Source organism: Microcebus murinus, chromosome X (assembly GCF_040939455.1).
Source record: "Microcebus murinus isolate Inina chromosome X, M.murinus_Inina_mat1.0, whole genome shotgun sequence".
Classification (NCBI taxonomy): Eukaryota; Metazoa; Chordata; class Mammalia; order Primates; family Cheirogaleidae; genus Microcebus; species Microcebus murinus.
The window spans coordinates 99,328,707-99,347,011 of NC_134136.1; the positions used below are offsets into that span (position 1 = coordinate 99,328,707).

The following is an 18,305-nucleotide window of genomic DNA, read 5'->3' on the forward strand; positions in this document are numbered from 1 at the left end:
ACCCACACCCAGGAGCCTCGGCTGGCAGGAATGCCATACTCAGAAGCGCGGCACAACATCTGTATTTCAGACACGCCAGCCTGGCCAATCACAAACTCTGATGTCTCTTCAGTGCAGAGGCCAAGGCTGTTATCTGTGCCCAAGCGCAGCCTAAAAGCACAGCAATTCCGGCAGGCTGCAGATAACTAACTGTTCCTGTGGTGGCTTCAACAGCCACCAATGGCTGGAGGCCCCGCCTCAGGCAGTTTGGACTGGGGCTCTGAGGAACGCTGTGAGAAAGATGTAGTCACTTGGAAGCCTGCCCAGGAAGTGGCCCTGCATTTTGTAGTCAGCCGCTTAAAATGAAAACCTCACTCTCTCCAGGCAGAAGAAGACAAAGCGAGTGGTGTTTTTGTAAACAAGGGAAATGCAATCCAGAGTTATCCATTTGTAGTCTTTGGACTATGCTATTACCGCAATCACCACTACATCATCTTTGTTATTTTTAAATATGAAGGTGACTAGTCACTGTAAATATTACTCACAGTGCTGCATGAATTCTTAGAGATGGAGACAGGTGTTCTTTAACCTGGGAAGACTAAAGAATGTTCCATACACTTAAACAGGGGCTGTGACCCACTTCTGCCATTCACTTATTCATTCACGTGCACTCATTCAAATATATGTCAGCCACTATCTTAGAATCTGGGACTAGAAGTAGGGATAAGACCAATCCCTGCCTTTGAAGAGCCCCAGTTCCCTGCACGGATGAGACCTCATGTCTGCCCATCCCCTTTCCCTATTGCAGCACCTTCCACCCTAGAAGCTGGAGTCCTGCCCTAGTTTTGTTTGGAGACCTCCTGTAGTCTGAGACTTTCTTAGCCCCCACCCCCTTCCTTCAGGGCTCTAGAAGCAAACCAAGACTTGGGACAAGGGTTCAGGAAACTTGAGTCCATTATTGGTTCTTTTTCAGATACATTAAGGTGACCTCACATGCCATGGTGGTCCAGAACAGCATTTGTAATGGGGCAAAGGGGTGCAGTGACAAGAGCAGAAACTCTGTAGCCACAAAACCAGGGTTCAAACTCCCTTTCCAGCACTTACTGGTCACATATTCTAATTTGGCTCTTCTGATTGAAAGGAACCTACACTCACTAAAGTTAGCTCAAAGGATGAAGGATTTATTTTAAGGCTACCCTGGCACCGAAATTGTGGAAAAGCAGGAAGGGGCAGAGCATTGCCCCAGCGTGCTTGCTCTGCACTGACTTGATTGCTCTCTGCACATGATTGTTTCTGTCCCACCCCATTTACCTGAGTTCCTTCCACTCTCCCAAAACTTCAGCTTGAATATGGCCCATCATGGCCTCCTAAGCCTCTCTTCACAACACTCATTTAACAACTTCTGATAGTGCCTTACAGTAGCAGCTCCTGCTCTTACCAACTCACTGCTTCTTTCCATGTTTCCCAATTCAAATTCCTCAGGGAGAATCAGATTGACCAAGCTCATCTTTTTCAAATCAGTCCACAACCAGGATTGGCTGATGTTGGGGAAGGTGCCCACCCTGGGGCCCAACAGATGTGGCGAGGGAAGCTGTGGGTGGCCTATGGTTGCCACTGTAGCAGGAGCCATACTTGGGGCAAGAAATATATTTGACTTTGTGTGTTTAAAAGCAAGTTCCTTAACTTATTTGAAACTCAGTTTCAACTGTAAAATGGGTAACTATCTTGCAGGGCTATTGTGAAAAACAGAGATAATATGTGCAATGTACCTGGTACTCAATAAATTGTGGCTTTTATTACTGCTACTATTATTAGCTATTATATATCATAATACATAGTACTATATATTATGGTATAATAGATAATGTTGTTCCCCATAAACACAAAGAAATTGACTCATGAATGGAATTTTAAGGACACAACCTAAATAGGTAAATGGAATGGCAAATGGGATTAGTTTATGTTAAATGATTCATTGCCTTTTAATATATGTAGACAGTGAACCTTTTTTTTTTTTTTTTTTTTTTGAGACAGAGTCTCACTTTGTTGTCCAGGCTAGAGTGAGTGCCGTGGTGTCAGCCTAGCTCACAGCAACCTCAAACTCCTGGGCTCGAGCGATCCTTCTGCCTCAGCCTCCCGAGTAGCTGGGACTACAGGCATGCGCCACCATGCCTGGCTAATTTTTTATATATATATCAGTTGGCCAATTAATTTCTTTCTATTTATAGTAGAGACGGGGTCTCGCTCTTGCTCAGGCTGGTTTTGAACTCCTGACCTCGAGCAATCCGCCCGCCTCAGCCTCCCAGGAGCTAGGATTACAGGCGTGAGCCACCGCGCCTGGCCGACAGTGAACCTTTTTCACATGATCTAAAATAAATTACTATTTGAAGATTTTTTATGTGCTAGTCACAAAGTTTATTGAAGAGATAAGATGTTGCCATTTTCCAAGAAAGGTGTTTTCCAGAGGTCGTGAAATCTGGTAATTAAAGTAGAGATAGAGAAAGTTCTAAAGCAACAATAGTTACTCAAAGGTGAGGAAAAGGTTTATATGCACTGTGCATTTTGCTCTTAATTATTATGGCCTAGAATAGGAAAGAGGGAGAACCAAAGAGATGGAAAGCAGAGCGAATTTCTAAGTGCATGAGTGTGCTTGTGTGTACATGTGTGCACATGTAACTGTCTTTAACAGCAGGTGACATGGAGAAGGAGTATTTCCTGTTTTGTACAAGGCATTGTGCTTAGAATGGGGAGAATGCAAAAATCAATGAGCCACAGCCTTGCTCTCCAGAACATTGCCTTCCAAAGCAAGGCAGAATACCCTGAATTGAGGGTCAAGCTCTGCATTCAGGAAGACCTTGGTTAAAACCACCAACCAGCCATGTGATCTGAGGCAGTATTTTTTCAGTCTGGACACCCCAGATTACAATAGGAAAACCCCTCCTTCCTCTCTGAGCCAGGACAAATCATTTGATTTATAATGAATTCTATGTTCCTCAGGTTCTGCCTCCTCACATACTAGGGACAAACCAACTTCAAGACAATGTAAGCTAGCCAGAGGCTCCAGGGAGGGGCAGGGACTGGGCTAACTGAGCCTTCAGGCTATCTATCAGCCTGCAGAGGACCAAGGCCCCCACCTATACCTTACCATTTGCCAAAGCTGGGATGCTTTGAGCAATCCTCTGGTCTAGGCCCTACATAATACATGAAACTGAGGCCAAATAACATACTAGCTAAACCTTTGAGTGCCTACTTAGTGCCATGTATCCATTTAAATGCTAAGCACTTTAAATGCATTTGCTCATTTAATTTGTAAAACTCTGTGAGGTAGATACTATTTCCACTGAACTGCATAGGACCCATCGTCAACGGTGACTTCAAGTTACAGCAAGAAGCAACAGCAGTGGTACCTCAGGCTCAGTTACCTTTTTGGCTCCCTTTAAACTGAGGAAACCCTCAGGATTCTTAGACAATAGCGATGGAGAGACTTCATAAAGGAGATATTAAGCTTTCTGATAATTAGAGAAGGGAGTACCCAGACAACTAATTGAAGAAATAAAAGCATGTAGACATATTTTTACCAAGAGTTAGTTGGTGCAGCGGGTCAGATGACTTATATGTAGTTATTGGCAAGCCTCAGCTTAGACTCAAAATCAGCCAGATCACATTTTCTAGTGTTTATTAGCACATGCTATATAGTTTAATATGGTGCTAGATGATTGGAGGGTGGATAAATGGAAAAAAAGATGAGAAAGGAAGGAACAGAACTGGCTCTGGGGCAGCAATCTTGCAAAGTGAAGGATGGCCCTTTTAGAATGGGAGAAGGTATTAGTTTGAAAAGGCATGTTAAATTTTCAATAATTTCGTATTTGGGAAAAACTCTACTCTTTTCAACATGAAAATCATAGAAACTAAGCTTCTGAGCTGGCGGAGCTCCTCAGTGGATAGACTATGCCCCCTCAAAAAGAGACACATTCAGGCCGGGCGCTGTGGCTCACGCCTGTAATCCTAGCTCTTGGGAGGCCGAGGCGGGCGGATTGCTCAAGGTCAGGAGTTCAAAACCAGCCTGAGCAAGAGCGAGACCCCGTCTCTACTATAAATAGAAAGAAATTAATTGGCCAACTGATATATATAAAAAATTAGCCGGGCATGGTGGCACATGCCTGTAGTCCCAGCTACTCGGGAGGCTGAGGCAGAAGGATCACTTGAGCCCAGGAGTTTGAGGTTGCTGTGAGCTAGGCTGACGCCACGGCACTCACTCTAGCCTGGACAACAAAGCGAGACTCTGCCTCAAAAAAAAAAAAAAAAAAAAAAAAAAAGAGACACATTCCAAATTCAGGGTTGGGTTGACACAGAAGAAAGCGAGGATTTTAAGGAGTTAAGAAACCCTGGCCCAGTGCCCTGGACTTCACTGCCAGAGCCTTGCCAGACCACAGACTTGGAGCTAGGTCACAATAAAACTTCTTTCTGCCTAATTTAAGATTTCAGAACACCCAGTTATTGCATGCAAATATGTTGTCTATTTGTCACACAAGTTCTGGTTATGTAAATTATAGCATAGTAACATACCAAAGCCATATTCCCATCATGCCTTTTATTTTTTTTTTATTTTTTATTTAATTTATTTATTTATTTTATTTTAGCGTATTATGGGGGTACAAGTGTTAAGGTTACTTATATTGCCCATGACCCCCTCCTCCCTTGAGTAAGAGCTTCAAGCACCATCATGCCTTTTAAAGGAAAAGACATTCTATGCTGGGCATTTCATTCACAGAATCTCTTCAGTTGGACATTGTCAAATATTTACTTAAAACAAAGGCTATTAGATACTATGTAAAATATACAATGCAAATATTACTTGAGTAAAAATAACAGTTGATAGAACCTGTACTTATGCAACGTACACCATTAACTGACAACTGGACTGATCAGACAACAAACTAATCAACCAATCAGAACTTAGCATGGTACTGCTGATGGTGATAGTCAACTACAGAGTTGCTTGTTTAAGCTAAGATATTCTTAACTACAGTGGGAAATCCAGTCAGACAGGCCTGAGTTCAAATCCTAGCTCCACTACTTAATATCCATTTGATTTTGTAAATTTGATCTTTAAAAAGTGCTGGTTCTTAACCTCTCTAGCCTTCAGTATCCTCATCTATGGAAGGGAGGTAATAAAAAGGTCTACCTCATGAAGCTGTTGTGAAGATTAAATGAAATACCATATGGGTAATAAATATTCCCTTTGCCTTTCCAGAATCTACTGTCTTCCTACCCTTATCTCCTCTTTTCTGTATGGCTTCCCATATAGACTGTGCTCCCTCGCCCTCCTGCCTCCAGTAGGGTTGGGTCCATGAGAAGCATGTACAACACTGGAGGGCAGGACAAGAGTGAGCTCAAGGTACTTGTCTCCCTGGCTTCCTCTCTGCAGCTCTGTCCTTTTACTGAAATCCACACCTCCTATGAGGGAGCCCTCTTTATAGAGCTCTCTAGAAGGTTCTGGTAACCACATTCTCCCCTTGCCCCTTCCTTGTAATTCTGAATTTGTGGTTCTAAAGCTGGTGAGTCCCTAGCCCGGAGGTGGCAACCTTCAAATGTTTCTAGGCCTAGGGTAGCATACTATTTCTTGAGGTTTCCTTAAACACTGCCCACACCTTTGTAAATACTCCCCTTATTAAACTCTCTTCAAATTTCACCTTTACAGTGAGGCATATGTATTTCGATATGGCCTTGACCAATACAGTATCTATAACAGTATAATGCCAGGCTGAACAGACATTAGCTAACAAATGTTGATGAGGTATGTCAGAAGCACAGAGATCAATTGAAAAGTGAATTATCCACAGTCACCAAGGTTATAACCATCTCAAGAAGTTGCCAGCAGGAAAGAATTTTACAAGGACAGAACCTTTTAATCAGGATGTGCAAAATAGGTAAGAACAGGACTTCAGAAAGAATCTGCTTCTTCCATGTAGATCTTTTGCCTTGGAACTCACCGGCTTTAAAGCCACAAATTCAGAATAACAAAACAAAAAATTCACAAAATCTCATCTCTCCAGTCTCATACTGTTAGGTTTATATTTACCCATCTCTGAACATATTTTTTAAAGCCTGACTTAATGTGGGATCCGAATACTTTGGTCTTTTGAAGATAGAAAGAAAAAATAGAGCGTATAGTTGACCATAGGTCCAACACACATGAATCACTGGATTCTTGGACTGTGTCATTGATTATGTAGAATCTCACATCAGGCAGCTGGTGCAAAGGCCTCACCAATAGATGTCATGGGAGTGGAGGAAAAAGAGACCCAGTGCATGGCACAGTACCAAGAAATATCCATTTTTCATTTATTTAAGTACAGTATGCACCTGTTACAAAGTAACAGGCACTATTAAAACCAGTAAGACAGATATATATGTACTGGCAGGGAATGACATCTAAGACATTTTGTTGAATGCAAAAAGCAAGTCACACAATAGTTTGTATAATATGTGTATATATATGATATCATTTATGGTAAAAAGAGAGAAGAGAGAGAGAAAGGAGAAAGGAAGAGAGGTAACTGTAGAAATAGTTTAGAACTGTGCTAATATAGCAGCTATTAGTCACATGTGACTATTTAAATTCAAATTATAATTAATCAAAATTAAATAAAAGTAAGAACAGTTTCTCAGTCACACTAGTCACATTTCAAGTGTTCAACAACCCATACGGCTAGTGGGTACTGTATTGGACAGTGCAGACAGAGAATATTCCCTTCATCACAGAAAGTTCTACTGGACAGCACTGGCCTTGAATGATACACCAAACTACTAACTCGAGTTACCTCTGGGGAAGAAGACAGCATTTTGGGAGAAGAGATGAAAAGATTTTTTTTACTCTGTATATGACTGTTATTTTATTATTACAATGAGAACACACTCATGTAATGTACATGATGTGAAAATAAATTTAAAGACATCTCCTCTCCAGTGAATTCAGAGATGCAGAAAATTTATTGAAGGCTTAGGTGTCCTGAATGTGTGTGGGGGGGGGAGGGGGCAGGGAGGGCATCTATTAAGAAAAGAGGACTATTTGGAAAAACAAATCCAAAAACTAACCGTTAAATGATATGATTCCAAGATATGTGAAATATTTAAAACTCATTTGAGCTTAAAAAAATTTTTAATTGCTTCCATAGTATCTACCCATTATTCATTTTTCCAACATTCAGCAAATACTACTTGAGTGCTTTCTGTGTACCAGGCACTATTCTAGCTTCTGAGGATATATCAGGAGACAAAACAGACAAAAATTCTGCCCTCGTAATATGTAAAGATAATAGACAAATGACAAAAAAGAATGTAAAATACGTAGTATGTTAAAAGGTGATTAGGTGCAATAGAAACAAATGAGGCAAGGAAAGAGAATAGGGAGCAGTATGGGGGTATAACTGTAGATAGGATAGTCAAGGAAGTTGATGAATGTGCAAAGATATACAGGGTCAATAGAGCCATGTGGAGAAAGCTCTGGGCAAAGAGCGTTCTAGGCAGTGAAAACAGCAAGTGCAAAGGCCCTGAGGCAGGAACGTGCTTGGCTTCTTCCACGAGTAACTGGAAGGTCAGTATGTGAAGGAAGTGAGCACAAAAGAAAAGATGTAGCCAGAGGCGAGCAGGAAGGAAGGGAATGAGAAGCACCCAGTTGTGTGGGGCTTTTAGGATGCTGTAAAGACTGGCTTTCACTCTAGGGAGACGGGAGCCATGAAAGAGTTTTGAACGAGGCATGACATGATCTGACTTAGCTTTAAAGAGTTTTGAACAAGGTACAATATGATCTGACTTAGCTTTAACAGGACTACGTGGCTGATATGTTGAGGATAAACTATAGGACAGGCGTCCTCAAACTACGGCCCATGGACCACATGCAGCCCGCCAAGAACATTTATCTGGCCTGCTGGGTATTTTTGCCACCGCTGCCTGTCCTGCTTAGCAGCCCACTCATCCCGGGCCCACAGTGCGCATGTGTGGAATGTGCGCCACACTCTCCAATGGCCCTCCAATGGTCTAAGGGACAGTGAACTGGCCCCCTGTTTAAAAAATTTGAGGACCCCTGCTATAAGAGGTCAAAGGTAGAAACAAGAAAACCACTGAGGTGTCTGGTGTAATAATCAGGCAAAAGAAGACAGTGCCTGGGGCCTGGGTGACAGATAGCAGTGGAGGTGGTGAGAATGGTAAGATTCTGGATAGATTTTGGATAAATAAATTTTGGAATAGATTGGCTGTAGAGCATGAAAGAACAAAAGGAGTCAGGATAATTCCAAAGTTACTGGCCTGGAGAACCAGAAAGATAGCATTGCCATTCCCTAGGATGGGGAAGACACTGGAAGAGTAGTAGGTCTGGGGGTGGGAGGGACAGGAATGAGAAGATCAAGAATTCCATTCTCATACATTTGCTCTGACATGCCTATTAGATCTCCAAGCGGAGATGTCAGATAGATAGCTGGATGTACAAGTCTGGAGTTTGGCAGAAAGGACTAAGCTAGAGATACAGGTTTAGAAGCAGACAGAATATAAGTGATATTTAAAGCCATTAGAAGAGACTCACTCATTCAGCTAAGGGCCTGGGTGCAGGTAGGAGCGAGGTCCAGGTGATCAGATGAAGAAACATTGTATATTTATGCTCAGTCTCTCCTCACTATTAGGGAAGGTCCAACAAAAGCAAGAACTTGGTCTGTCATATTCATTGCTATATCCCTACTCCCTGGGGCCATCCCTGGCATATTAGAAGGCTCTTAAATATTTGATTATTGATAAAGACAAAAACAGTCTTTAAATTCAATATGAAAATAAATACATTTATCAATGTTTCATAAATTTTTTGTAACATCATCATAATATACATTATAGAAAACTTGGGAAAATTCAAAGAGAAAAACAAAAGTCACCAGTAATTCTGTTTCCCAGAGACAGCCATTGTTAACTCTTTCTATATTCCATGTCAGGCTTTCTGATGTCATGTATACATATTAACAACTTTGGAATATGTATAGACAGTTTTTTTTCACTCAACTGATATCATGACTATTTTATCATGTCATTAAACAGTTTTCGGCCAGGCGCGGTGGCTCACGCCTATAATCCTAGCACTCTGGGAGGCTGAGGCAGATGGATAGTTTGAGCTCAGGATTTCGAGACCAGCCTGAGCAAGAGCAAGACCCCATCTTTACTAAAAATAGAAAGAAATAATTGGCCAACTAAAAATACATAGAAAAAAAATTAGCAGGGTATGGTGGCACATGCCTGTAGTCCCAGCTACTCGGGAGGCTGAGGCAGGAGGATTGCTTGAGCCCAGGAGTTTGAGGTTGCTGTGAGCTAGGCTGACGCCATGGCACTCTAATCCGGGTGACAGAGTGAGACACTGTCTCAAAAAAAAATAGTCTTCAACCTCATTAATTTTGATAGCTATAAAGCATTCCACTGAATAGAAAAATCATAATTTAAATACTTCTCTATAGTTGAATATTAAATTATTTACATTTTACTAATATAAATAATATTCTAAACATAATTCTGAACCTGTAATTATTTCCTTAGGATTGACACCTAGAAGCTGAATTATTTAGGTCAGGAGTATGAACATATTAAAGATAAATATTTGAAGAACTTTTTAACATGTATCGGCAAATTACCTTCTACAAAAGCTGTATCATTTATACTCACATTACAATGTATGAAGGCACCTATCTTGCTGCCATCTCACTGGCATTGAGTATTATCTTTGTCAATTTTATAGACCAAGAAATGGCATCATGCTGTTTCAATCTGCATTATTTTGATTACGAGAAAGATTGAACATTTTTCAAATGTTTATTAGCCATTTGTATTTTCTTCTGAGCATAATCTGTCCTTTGCCCACTTTTCTGTCGTTGAGAATAAGTATTTTGAAGTTGGTTAAAAGCAAAACAATAGCACAGTCAAAAAATCATCTTACATATCTTTTTAAAAATGCTTTTTTAAAACTTTATTTAGAGTTCCCTCATAAGATGTCCATTTTTTAAGCCAGTATATAAACACCTGCATCTAGGTCAGGTTAGTAATTACTGTCCTTCTGGTGGTGAGGGATCAGAATTTTTATTATGCCCTTCAGATATGAGCCTCCTTAAAACACTGGCCACTCATACACTGTACCTCCATCCCGTGGGGCTACCCTCTGAACCCCGCAGAGGTGAGTTAATTTCAAATGGCTAGAAGACTCTTAGTACTAGAAATAAAACCACATTTCATTGATTCTAGAATATACCTTTCTCCCCTCCCCAGTTTCAACATCTCTGAGATTAGGAAGGGTTTTATAATAAATGTTGTCTGAAAAACAGTGTTGGCCATTTTTCCCCACATTGTAACATCTCTGAAATGGAAATACAATTTACAATTATTAGATTCATGAAATCCATAGATGCTATTAACAATAGAAAATAATCTGGCCAGGTGCAGCGGCTCACACCAGTAATCCTAGCACTTTGGGAGGCCAAGGCAGGAGGATCACTTGAGGGCAGGAGTTCGGGACCCTGTCTCTAAAAGAAAAAAAATTTTTTAATTAGGCAGGTGTAGTGAGACACACCTGTAATCCTAGCTACTTGGGAGGCTGAGGCAGGAGGATCACTTGAGCCCAGGAATTTGAGGTTACAGTGACCTATGATGACACCACTGCTTTCTAGCCCAGGCAACAGAATAAGACCCTGTCCTCCCCTCAAGAAAAGAAAAAAAAAAAATAGAAAATAATCTTTACTTAAGCTAAAAAATTCCAAACCCTAAATCATTTTCTTTTGTAGGCAGTTGAGTTTAAGGAGTTTGGAATGAACATCAATAACAATCTTGTATCATGTTCATATCCCACTTCCTTCCCCCAAGGACTTGAGGTGACTTAAGAAAAATAAAATTTGAAAGTTTAAAATAATACTTGAAACATCTGGGGTAAGGAGGACAAATGTTGGTTCTTTAACAAAAAGGTCAGGGGTGAGATGAGCACACAGGAACGCGTATCACGGTCCTCTACATTTCAGAGAGGTGGACCACAAAAATGGCTTTAAGCTCCCAGTAGTCAAAGCAAAGAGGAAAACAAAGTTAATATTGTCCTTAAGGAAAAAACAAAATAGCTCTTGAGGAAAAGCACAGCAATTTCCTCATGCCGAATTCTGAGAGAAATTCCTCCCGTGGTGCCACTTTTAAGGGCATGCTTGGTGAGGCTGTAGCGACATCAACACCAACATACTTAACAGCCTCTTGATAAACACAGTCTTGTTTTTCATGTTTGTCTCCATAGTGCCTTCCATGCAAGGCAGAGCCCCAGAACCTAAAAGCTGTTCAGAAAAGCATTTTTACAAAGGGCCAAACATGCAATCTGAAAATGCAATTCTTTTTTCTTTTTCTTTTCTTTTTTTTTTTTTTATTTTTGAGACAGGGCCTCACTTTGTTGCCCAGGCTAGAGTGAGTGCCATGGCGTTAGCCTAGCTCACAGCAACCTCAAACTCCTGGGCTCAAGCAATCCTATTGCCTCAGCCTCCTGAGTAGCTGGGATTACAGGCATGCGCCACCATGCCCGGTTAATTTTTTCTATATATATTAGTTGGCCAATTAATTTCTTTCTATTTATAGTAGAGACGGGGTCTCGCTCTTGCTCAGGCTGGTTTCGAACTCCTGACCTTGAGCAATCCGCCTGCCTCGGCCTCCCAGAGTACTAAAATTACAGGCACGAGCCACTGTGCCCGACCCTGAAAATGCAATTCTTTCTCCCTGATGGCTGGATGCAAGGGTAAGATTTAGAATACCTTGACCAGTGTTTTCTAATGCAAGGTGGGCAGGACAATCCACTGGAGAGCAACATTTGTGCTTATGCAGTAGGTCCTCAAATGACATTGTTTTGTTCAATGTCCTTTTGTTATAATGTGGATGAGAAAATAAAGAAAAAGATTCCGCACCAGGGCCACTGTCTGTGTAGAGTTTGCACATTGTCGCCATGTCTGTGAGGGTGTTCTCCAGGTGCTTGGTTTCTCCCACATCCCGAAGATGCCCATGTTTGGTAAATTGGTGTGTCTGCATTGCCCCAGTGTGAGCTAGTGTGAGTGTGAGTTTGTGTGTGAGCGCACCTTGTGATGGGATGGCACCCTGGCCAGGGCTGGTCCTGCCTGGTGCCCTGAGCTGCCAGGATGGGCTATGGCCACCCAAGACCCTGAACTTCAGCAGGTAAATCATGATCTTGTTTTTATTCATCTTTCTTAAATGCAGGTATAGCTCACATTTATTTCCATTTCTGTGTTTAATATTACAAGTGTTTTGGTCTTTATTTAGGAGTTTGGTGATGTTGAAGTGTCTTCGTTCTCAGGATAGTTACTGATTTGTGGAGACATGCCTGAATTGGCCAAGTCTGCTCCTGCTCCAAAGAAGGGTCCCAAGAAGACACAGAAGAAGGATGGCAAAAAGCACAAGTGTAGCCACAAGGAAAGCTACTCCATGTACAATTTACAAGATGCTGAAGCAGGTCCATCTCAATACTGGCATCTTGTCTGAGGCCATGGGCATTGTGAATTCATTAATCAATGACACCCTCAAGCACACTGTGAGCAAGGCATTGTGCCTGGTGCATTACAACAAGCACTTGGCCATCATCTCCAGGGAGATCCAGACTGCCATGGGCCGGCTGCTGCCTGGGGAGCTGGCCAAGCAATCTGAGGGCACCAAAGCCATCACCACCTACACCAGCCCCAAATGAACAGCTTCTTCTACTTTCAAAAACCAAAGGCTCTTTTCAGAGCCACTCAAGCCAAGCACAGAAAGACAAATATCACGTGTTCTCACTCATATGTGGGAGCTAAAATAGCTGATCATATAGAAATAGAGGGTGGAATGATAGTTACCAGAGTCTGGGAAGGGTGTTGTGGGCAGTAAAGAAAGGTTAGTTAATGGGTACAAGCATATAATTAGATAGAAGTTTGAAGCTAACTATGGTCACCAGAGTAGGGTGACCATAGTTAGCAACAATGTATTGTATATTTCAAAATAGTTAGAAGAGAGGACTTGAAATCTTCCCAAAACATAGAAATGATAAATACTCAAGGTGATGGACACCCTAAATACTTTGACTTCTTTATTACACATGCTATGCATATAACAAAATATCACATGTACCCCATAAATATGTACAAATATAATGTATCAATAAAATAAAGACGTTTGGTGATGTTTTTATGACCAGAAATATGCTATAAGAACAAAAGTGAACAATGAGAAAATGGCAGAGCTGACCCTTCTACTCCCTGAATGAGTTCTGCAACAGCCACAATAACAGGTACGAACAATGATGACTTAATCTGATCAGACGAGAAGACAGCTAAACCAAAACTTATCACACTGAAGACTTAGAAATATCTGCTACCATTAAACCTGACCTTGAGCATATATTGTACCTTGAGGTATTAGCTAATGATGGCATGAAGTTAGAATAATTATCACGATACTTTAAAATGAAACATCCAGAACATGAAGATAAACTTCTATGATTTTTTTCTAGTTTTAATGTTTTGATGTTTCAAGTCATGTGATATTTAAGCCAGTACTTCACAAAATAGTGTTACATGTAAAGGTAAATATTTAGGAACCTTTTCTGAGTTTCTGTAATTGAATAGAGAAAAAACAAAAGTCTCATACCACTGCGAAAACATCTGTTCTTCATGCCACAGTAAAGCTAGCTGCTCTAATGTGTAGGAAAAAAAAATTGATGTCAAACTGAAATGCATTCCTTTGTCAGCAAATATATTTAGAAGACATATAGAAAACATTGCTGAAGATTGGAAGAAACAAGCATTAGAACAAATTATGCAGTGTGGGAGGTTTTTACTATACAGACATTGGATGGAAGTACAGATATTTTGAACATGCCTCTGCTTGAGGTATTTGCTAGGTTCTATTTCAATAATAAAACTCCTTTTTTTCTGAGCCACTAAAGGAAAGATACTCCAAAGAAGATATTTTCTAAAAAGTAGATGACTTCTTTAATAAGAAAAATATTTTACAGGAAAACCGTGTAACTACCAATGAGATAAATATTTTGTCCTTGGACCCCTGATCTCCTACCTATTTGAGAAGCACCTTATTTTCATGATTCTTCCTCTATTGGCTCTCTAAATGTTGTTCATCAGGATTCTATCCTGTACGATTGTGAGGTAAAGTAGATTCATTTAATCAGATTTCATGTATATGAGGTGTCCTAAAGGGAAAGTGTAAGTCGGATGACAGATATAGGGAGGATTCTAATAGCTTTCTTTAATTATAGCGCTTCTATTTTTCCCCATTCAAAACCCTTGTAGGATGGCTCTTGATCACCTATTTTCTAGAACTCTCCCTGTAGCATGATTATTCTAAGGTATTCTTGCTAACTAACCAATGCCATCCATTTCCTTCTGAGTCCAGAAACTGACCGCAAGGCCAGACCATTGTTGGACAAAGCATATAAATTGAAGACAATAAATTTTTAAAAATCTCAACAGAGTCTCACTCCATTGCCCTGAGTAGAGTGCCGTGGTGTCAGCCTAGTTCACAGCAACCTCAAATTTCTGGGCTCAAGCGATCCTCCTGCCTCAGCCTCCCGAAAAGCTGGGACTATTGATGCCCACCACGATGCCCAGCTAATTTTTCTATTTTTAGTAGAGACGGGGTCTCGTTCTTGCTCAGGCTGGTCTCGAACTCCTGAGCTCGAGCAATCCTCCTGCCTCAGCCTCCCAGAGTGCTAGGATGACAGGCCTTAGCCATTGCCCCTGGCCTGAGACAACAGATTTTAATTCACAGATCACAGGATTAGGCTTGAACTGGTCCTAGAAATGAGGCAAGTTTAGTTTAAGGGCTCACCTTGGCTCTCCTTGGGGCTAGCCCTGGAAGGGCTGAGCAGCCAAGAGCTGTGATTTTAGGTAGGCTCTGACACCATTCCTTACAGTGTTATCTATTGGATCACCAGAATTACCTGGAAATGGGAAGTATATTGTAGAGCACATTCTTTCTTCGTTACTGTGGTCAGAATATCTTTAAACTTTGTACTAAAGAATGATGTATATACAGAAAAGCACACATATCCTAAGCATGTGGCTCAATAGACTGTCACAAACTGAGGACGTATAGCATCCGCATCAAGCAACTGACTACCTCCAGCATTCACGCCATATTCCTTCCATTATGCTGACTTCTAACATCATAGATGAGCTTTGCCTAATTCACACTTTATAGAAATGGAATTGTGCAGTGCATATTATTTTGTGTCTGGCTTCTTTCATTCAATATTATGTTTGTGAGATTCATCCATATTCTTGCAGGTGGCTGTAGATTCTTCATTCTTGTCACTGTGCAGCATTACATTATGTGAATATATTATATTTATCCATTCTGCTTCTGCTGGCCATTTGGAGTTATTATGAATAACACTGCTAAGAACATCCTAACACTAGTTTTTTCGGTGGCCATATGTACAAATTTCCTAGGAGTGGAACTGCTTGGGTCAAAAATATTTACTTTGAATTTCTAATTTTACTACAAAGAATCTAGATATATTATTTGTTTCTACTCCTGGTCCTAAAAGCAGAAGATGCAACCAGGAGAGCTAAATACAGCATCTCTCGAAGTATATCCAAGCACATCTTATTTCTGAATCACTTGGGAGCTAGCTTGGGCAGGCAATTCTTTGCTCACTGATGTTTGAGAACTGTGTGTAGTGGAAACAGACAAACCTAATTTTAAATCCCATCTTAATCAGTTAGCATTTGATCTTTGGAAAATTACTGAATTCTTGATTTCCTTACTTATAACATTGGGAACAGTGATTCTTATTTCATGGGTCTGTAGCTTTGTTAAATGAGATAACACATATAGAGTATTCAACACTGTGCCCAACACACTGTGCACCATGAATGGTTGTTCCATTCCCAACTTGCCCACAGAGAAAAAGGAGTGAGATCTCTAGCCTCGAACCCAGTATAGAACAATTACCTTATAACTAAGCAATTTGGAGGTACAATAAAATTTATTATTATGTGACTGAGCCTACAGTCAATATTAGGCACAGTAGAGATGAAGCACAGAAGCCTGCATGTACCAGGAATGGGCTTTCAATATTATTTGGTTAGCAATAGGCTGTACACATCATTAACAATGTTTTTATTCACCTATTATTGTTGTTGTTATTTTTCTTAAATGACAGTTTAAATAACCTCCAGCGTCCTTTTACACTGATGTCAGGTTCAGTGTGCATGAATTACCAAGTGGAAAACAAAAACGCCAAGTCAAAGACTTTAGCAGGAGGTAGGAGATTATATGAAAATGAATCCTGCTCAATAGGCTAGCCCCGTGCGGCCCTGCACATTATTACACAGGCACACACGACCAGGGCTCACTGCTTTATTTTCTAATCACTGTATTTTCAAGTCTGCCTTCAAGATCGTTGAGTGCTAAACTGTCTCTTTATCCCCAAGCAAGGTCAGCTTCCCAGCCTCCCATACAACCCGGTTCATGCTGGGATAAAGAGGAAGGTAGGAATGTTAAAACAATAATGCTATGGTCTGAGGCAAGCAACGGGTAATCAGATCCTAGCAAGGTAGAGGCTGTTACCTGGGAGATTATTGGAAGAAAATAGGCCTAGCTTGCAATGACTTAGTTTGTTCCTACATTCCTTGCTTTCTCTTTTTCATCCTACCTCCAGTGATCTGACAAAATAACTCTTTTTTTTTGCATTTATTTCCCTACAATCACTAAGAAACCTTGTGTGGGCACCAGCTAAAGGCACAAGAGTTTCAGGACTATGGCCTGACCCATTGCTGGACTTTAATCCCACATGCTAAGCTTAAATGGAAGACTCAGTTAAGAAAGGATCCTATAGTTCAATGCCATACTGCCATGCGTCAAAGAAAACCCAAAGTTGCAAACTTCCATGTTATGAAGTAGATAAATTAGGAGGCTGTTGTTCACCTTAAGAAGAAATTTAATATAGGTTTCTTTAAACAATGAATAGAATATTCCATATATGATTCAGAAAACATTCAACCTTTCTGAGGAAGCCTCTGAAGAATAAAGCAGAAGACCACAGAAGTGGTTTGTATAACATCAATGTAAAATTCCAAAGTGCTTTGTGAACATGTGTTATTCATATTTAGCCAGTGTGTATTACCTTAAGACCATTCAACCTGCTTTTTTACCCCAAATGGATAAAACCAAAAGAAAGTGAGGAGTGGAGTAGCCCTGACTTTTGATAGGAGCATCAGGTCAAACAGAGCATACTGCAGTAGACCATGTTCCACGGTGATAAAAGCTAGAAACACAGTACTAGAGATCATCTATCCAACACATCATGAGTAATAGAATTGGAGCCCAGAGAGGAAAGTGATTGTCTTAAGTCTGCGCAATAATTCAATGCCAAAACTAAGACTGGAATGAGACTATGGGCTCCAATGAGTAGAGGCCAAGCTTTAACATATTTGTCTCACCAGCCTCCAGTCCTTTCGCTGTAGGCCATCTCCCCCAGCCAGATCTGGATTTGCCTTGATAGGGGTTTGTGTGAAGCCCCAGAGGCTACAAAGGAGCAGATCTATTTGCTGTCATCACTATGTCTCATCAGGAACAAACTCAGCCTTTCCGCCTCTCCCTACCCCTAGCCTGGGGCCTCTGGAGAGGAAATATTCTGAGGCTGGACCCAACTTCCCAGGCTATCCCAGAATTACACTTCTGCACCTGCCAAAACTAAGCCACCATGACTTTGCCTCCACCTTCACAGATAAAGCAGAGGCTATCATATAGAGAAGCCTTCAACTTTCAGTACCCTTCTTCTTATAAGTTATTCTTTCCCAAACCATCCTTGCCAGCTTCCTCACCACCACAGTGGGAAAGGTCTCTTTTCCTCCCTGAAGCCAATCCTTCTACTTGTGCACTGGAATCCAACCCCTACAGCCTAAGGGACATTCCCTTCATCAGTTGTCCCCATCATCTCCACTCTCTCCTCTCTGTCCCACTGGCTCTTTCCCATTTATATTCAAGTACAAGTTGTTACCATCTTAAAAGGATGAGTCAACCAAAAGCTTTGACATCTTGGATGGATGAAAGGAAGGAAGAATAGAAGGAAAGAAAGATGAAGGGAAAGAAAGATGGAAGGAAAGAAAGAAAGAAGGGGAAAATCTAGCCTCTATAGACCCTAAGATCTGATTTATCCACCTCTGGGTATTATACGTTCTATCTGCTTTCCCTCTAGGTCAAGCTTCCACTTCCTTACCTCCCAGAGGCTCCTGAACTTACTGCCATTTGGCCTCCACTCCTACCATTTCACT

General features: G+C 41.0%; 1 protein-coding gene across 3 annotated transcripts in view; it reads right to left on the reverse strand.

Moving 5' to 3' along the window:
• The window catches only part of PCYT1B (phosphate cytidylyltransferase 1B, choline), a 104,370-nt gene that overhangs the window by 57,553 nt on the left and 28,512 nt on the right, over positions 1–18,305 (reverse strand). Inside the window, exon 1 of one of the 3 annotated variants that reach the window (XM_012784585.3) lies at positions 3–190. The exons of the other annotated variants lie outside the window; for them this stretch is intronic. Within the exon in view, the coding sequence (XP_012640039.1) occupies positions 3–59 (57 nt within the window). The 5' untranslated portion in view covers positions 60–190. Of the gene's footprint in view, positions 1–2; positions 191–18,305 lie in introns of those variants that run through there. 3 annotated transcript variants of the gene reach the window in all.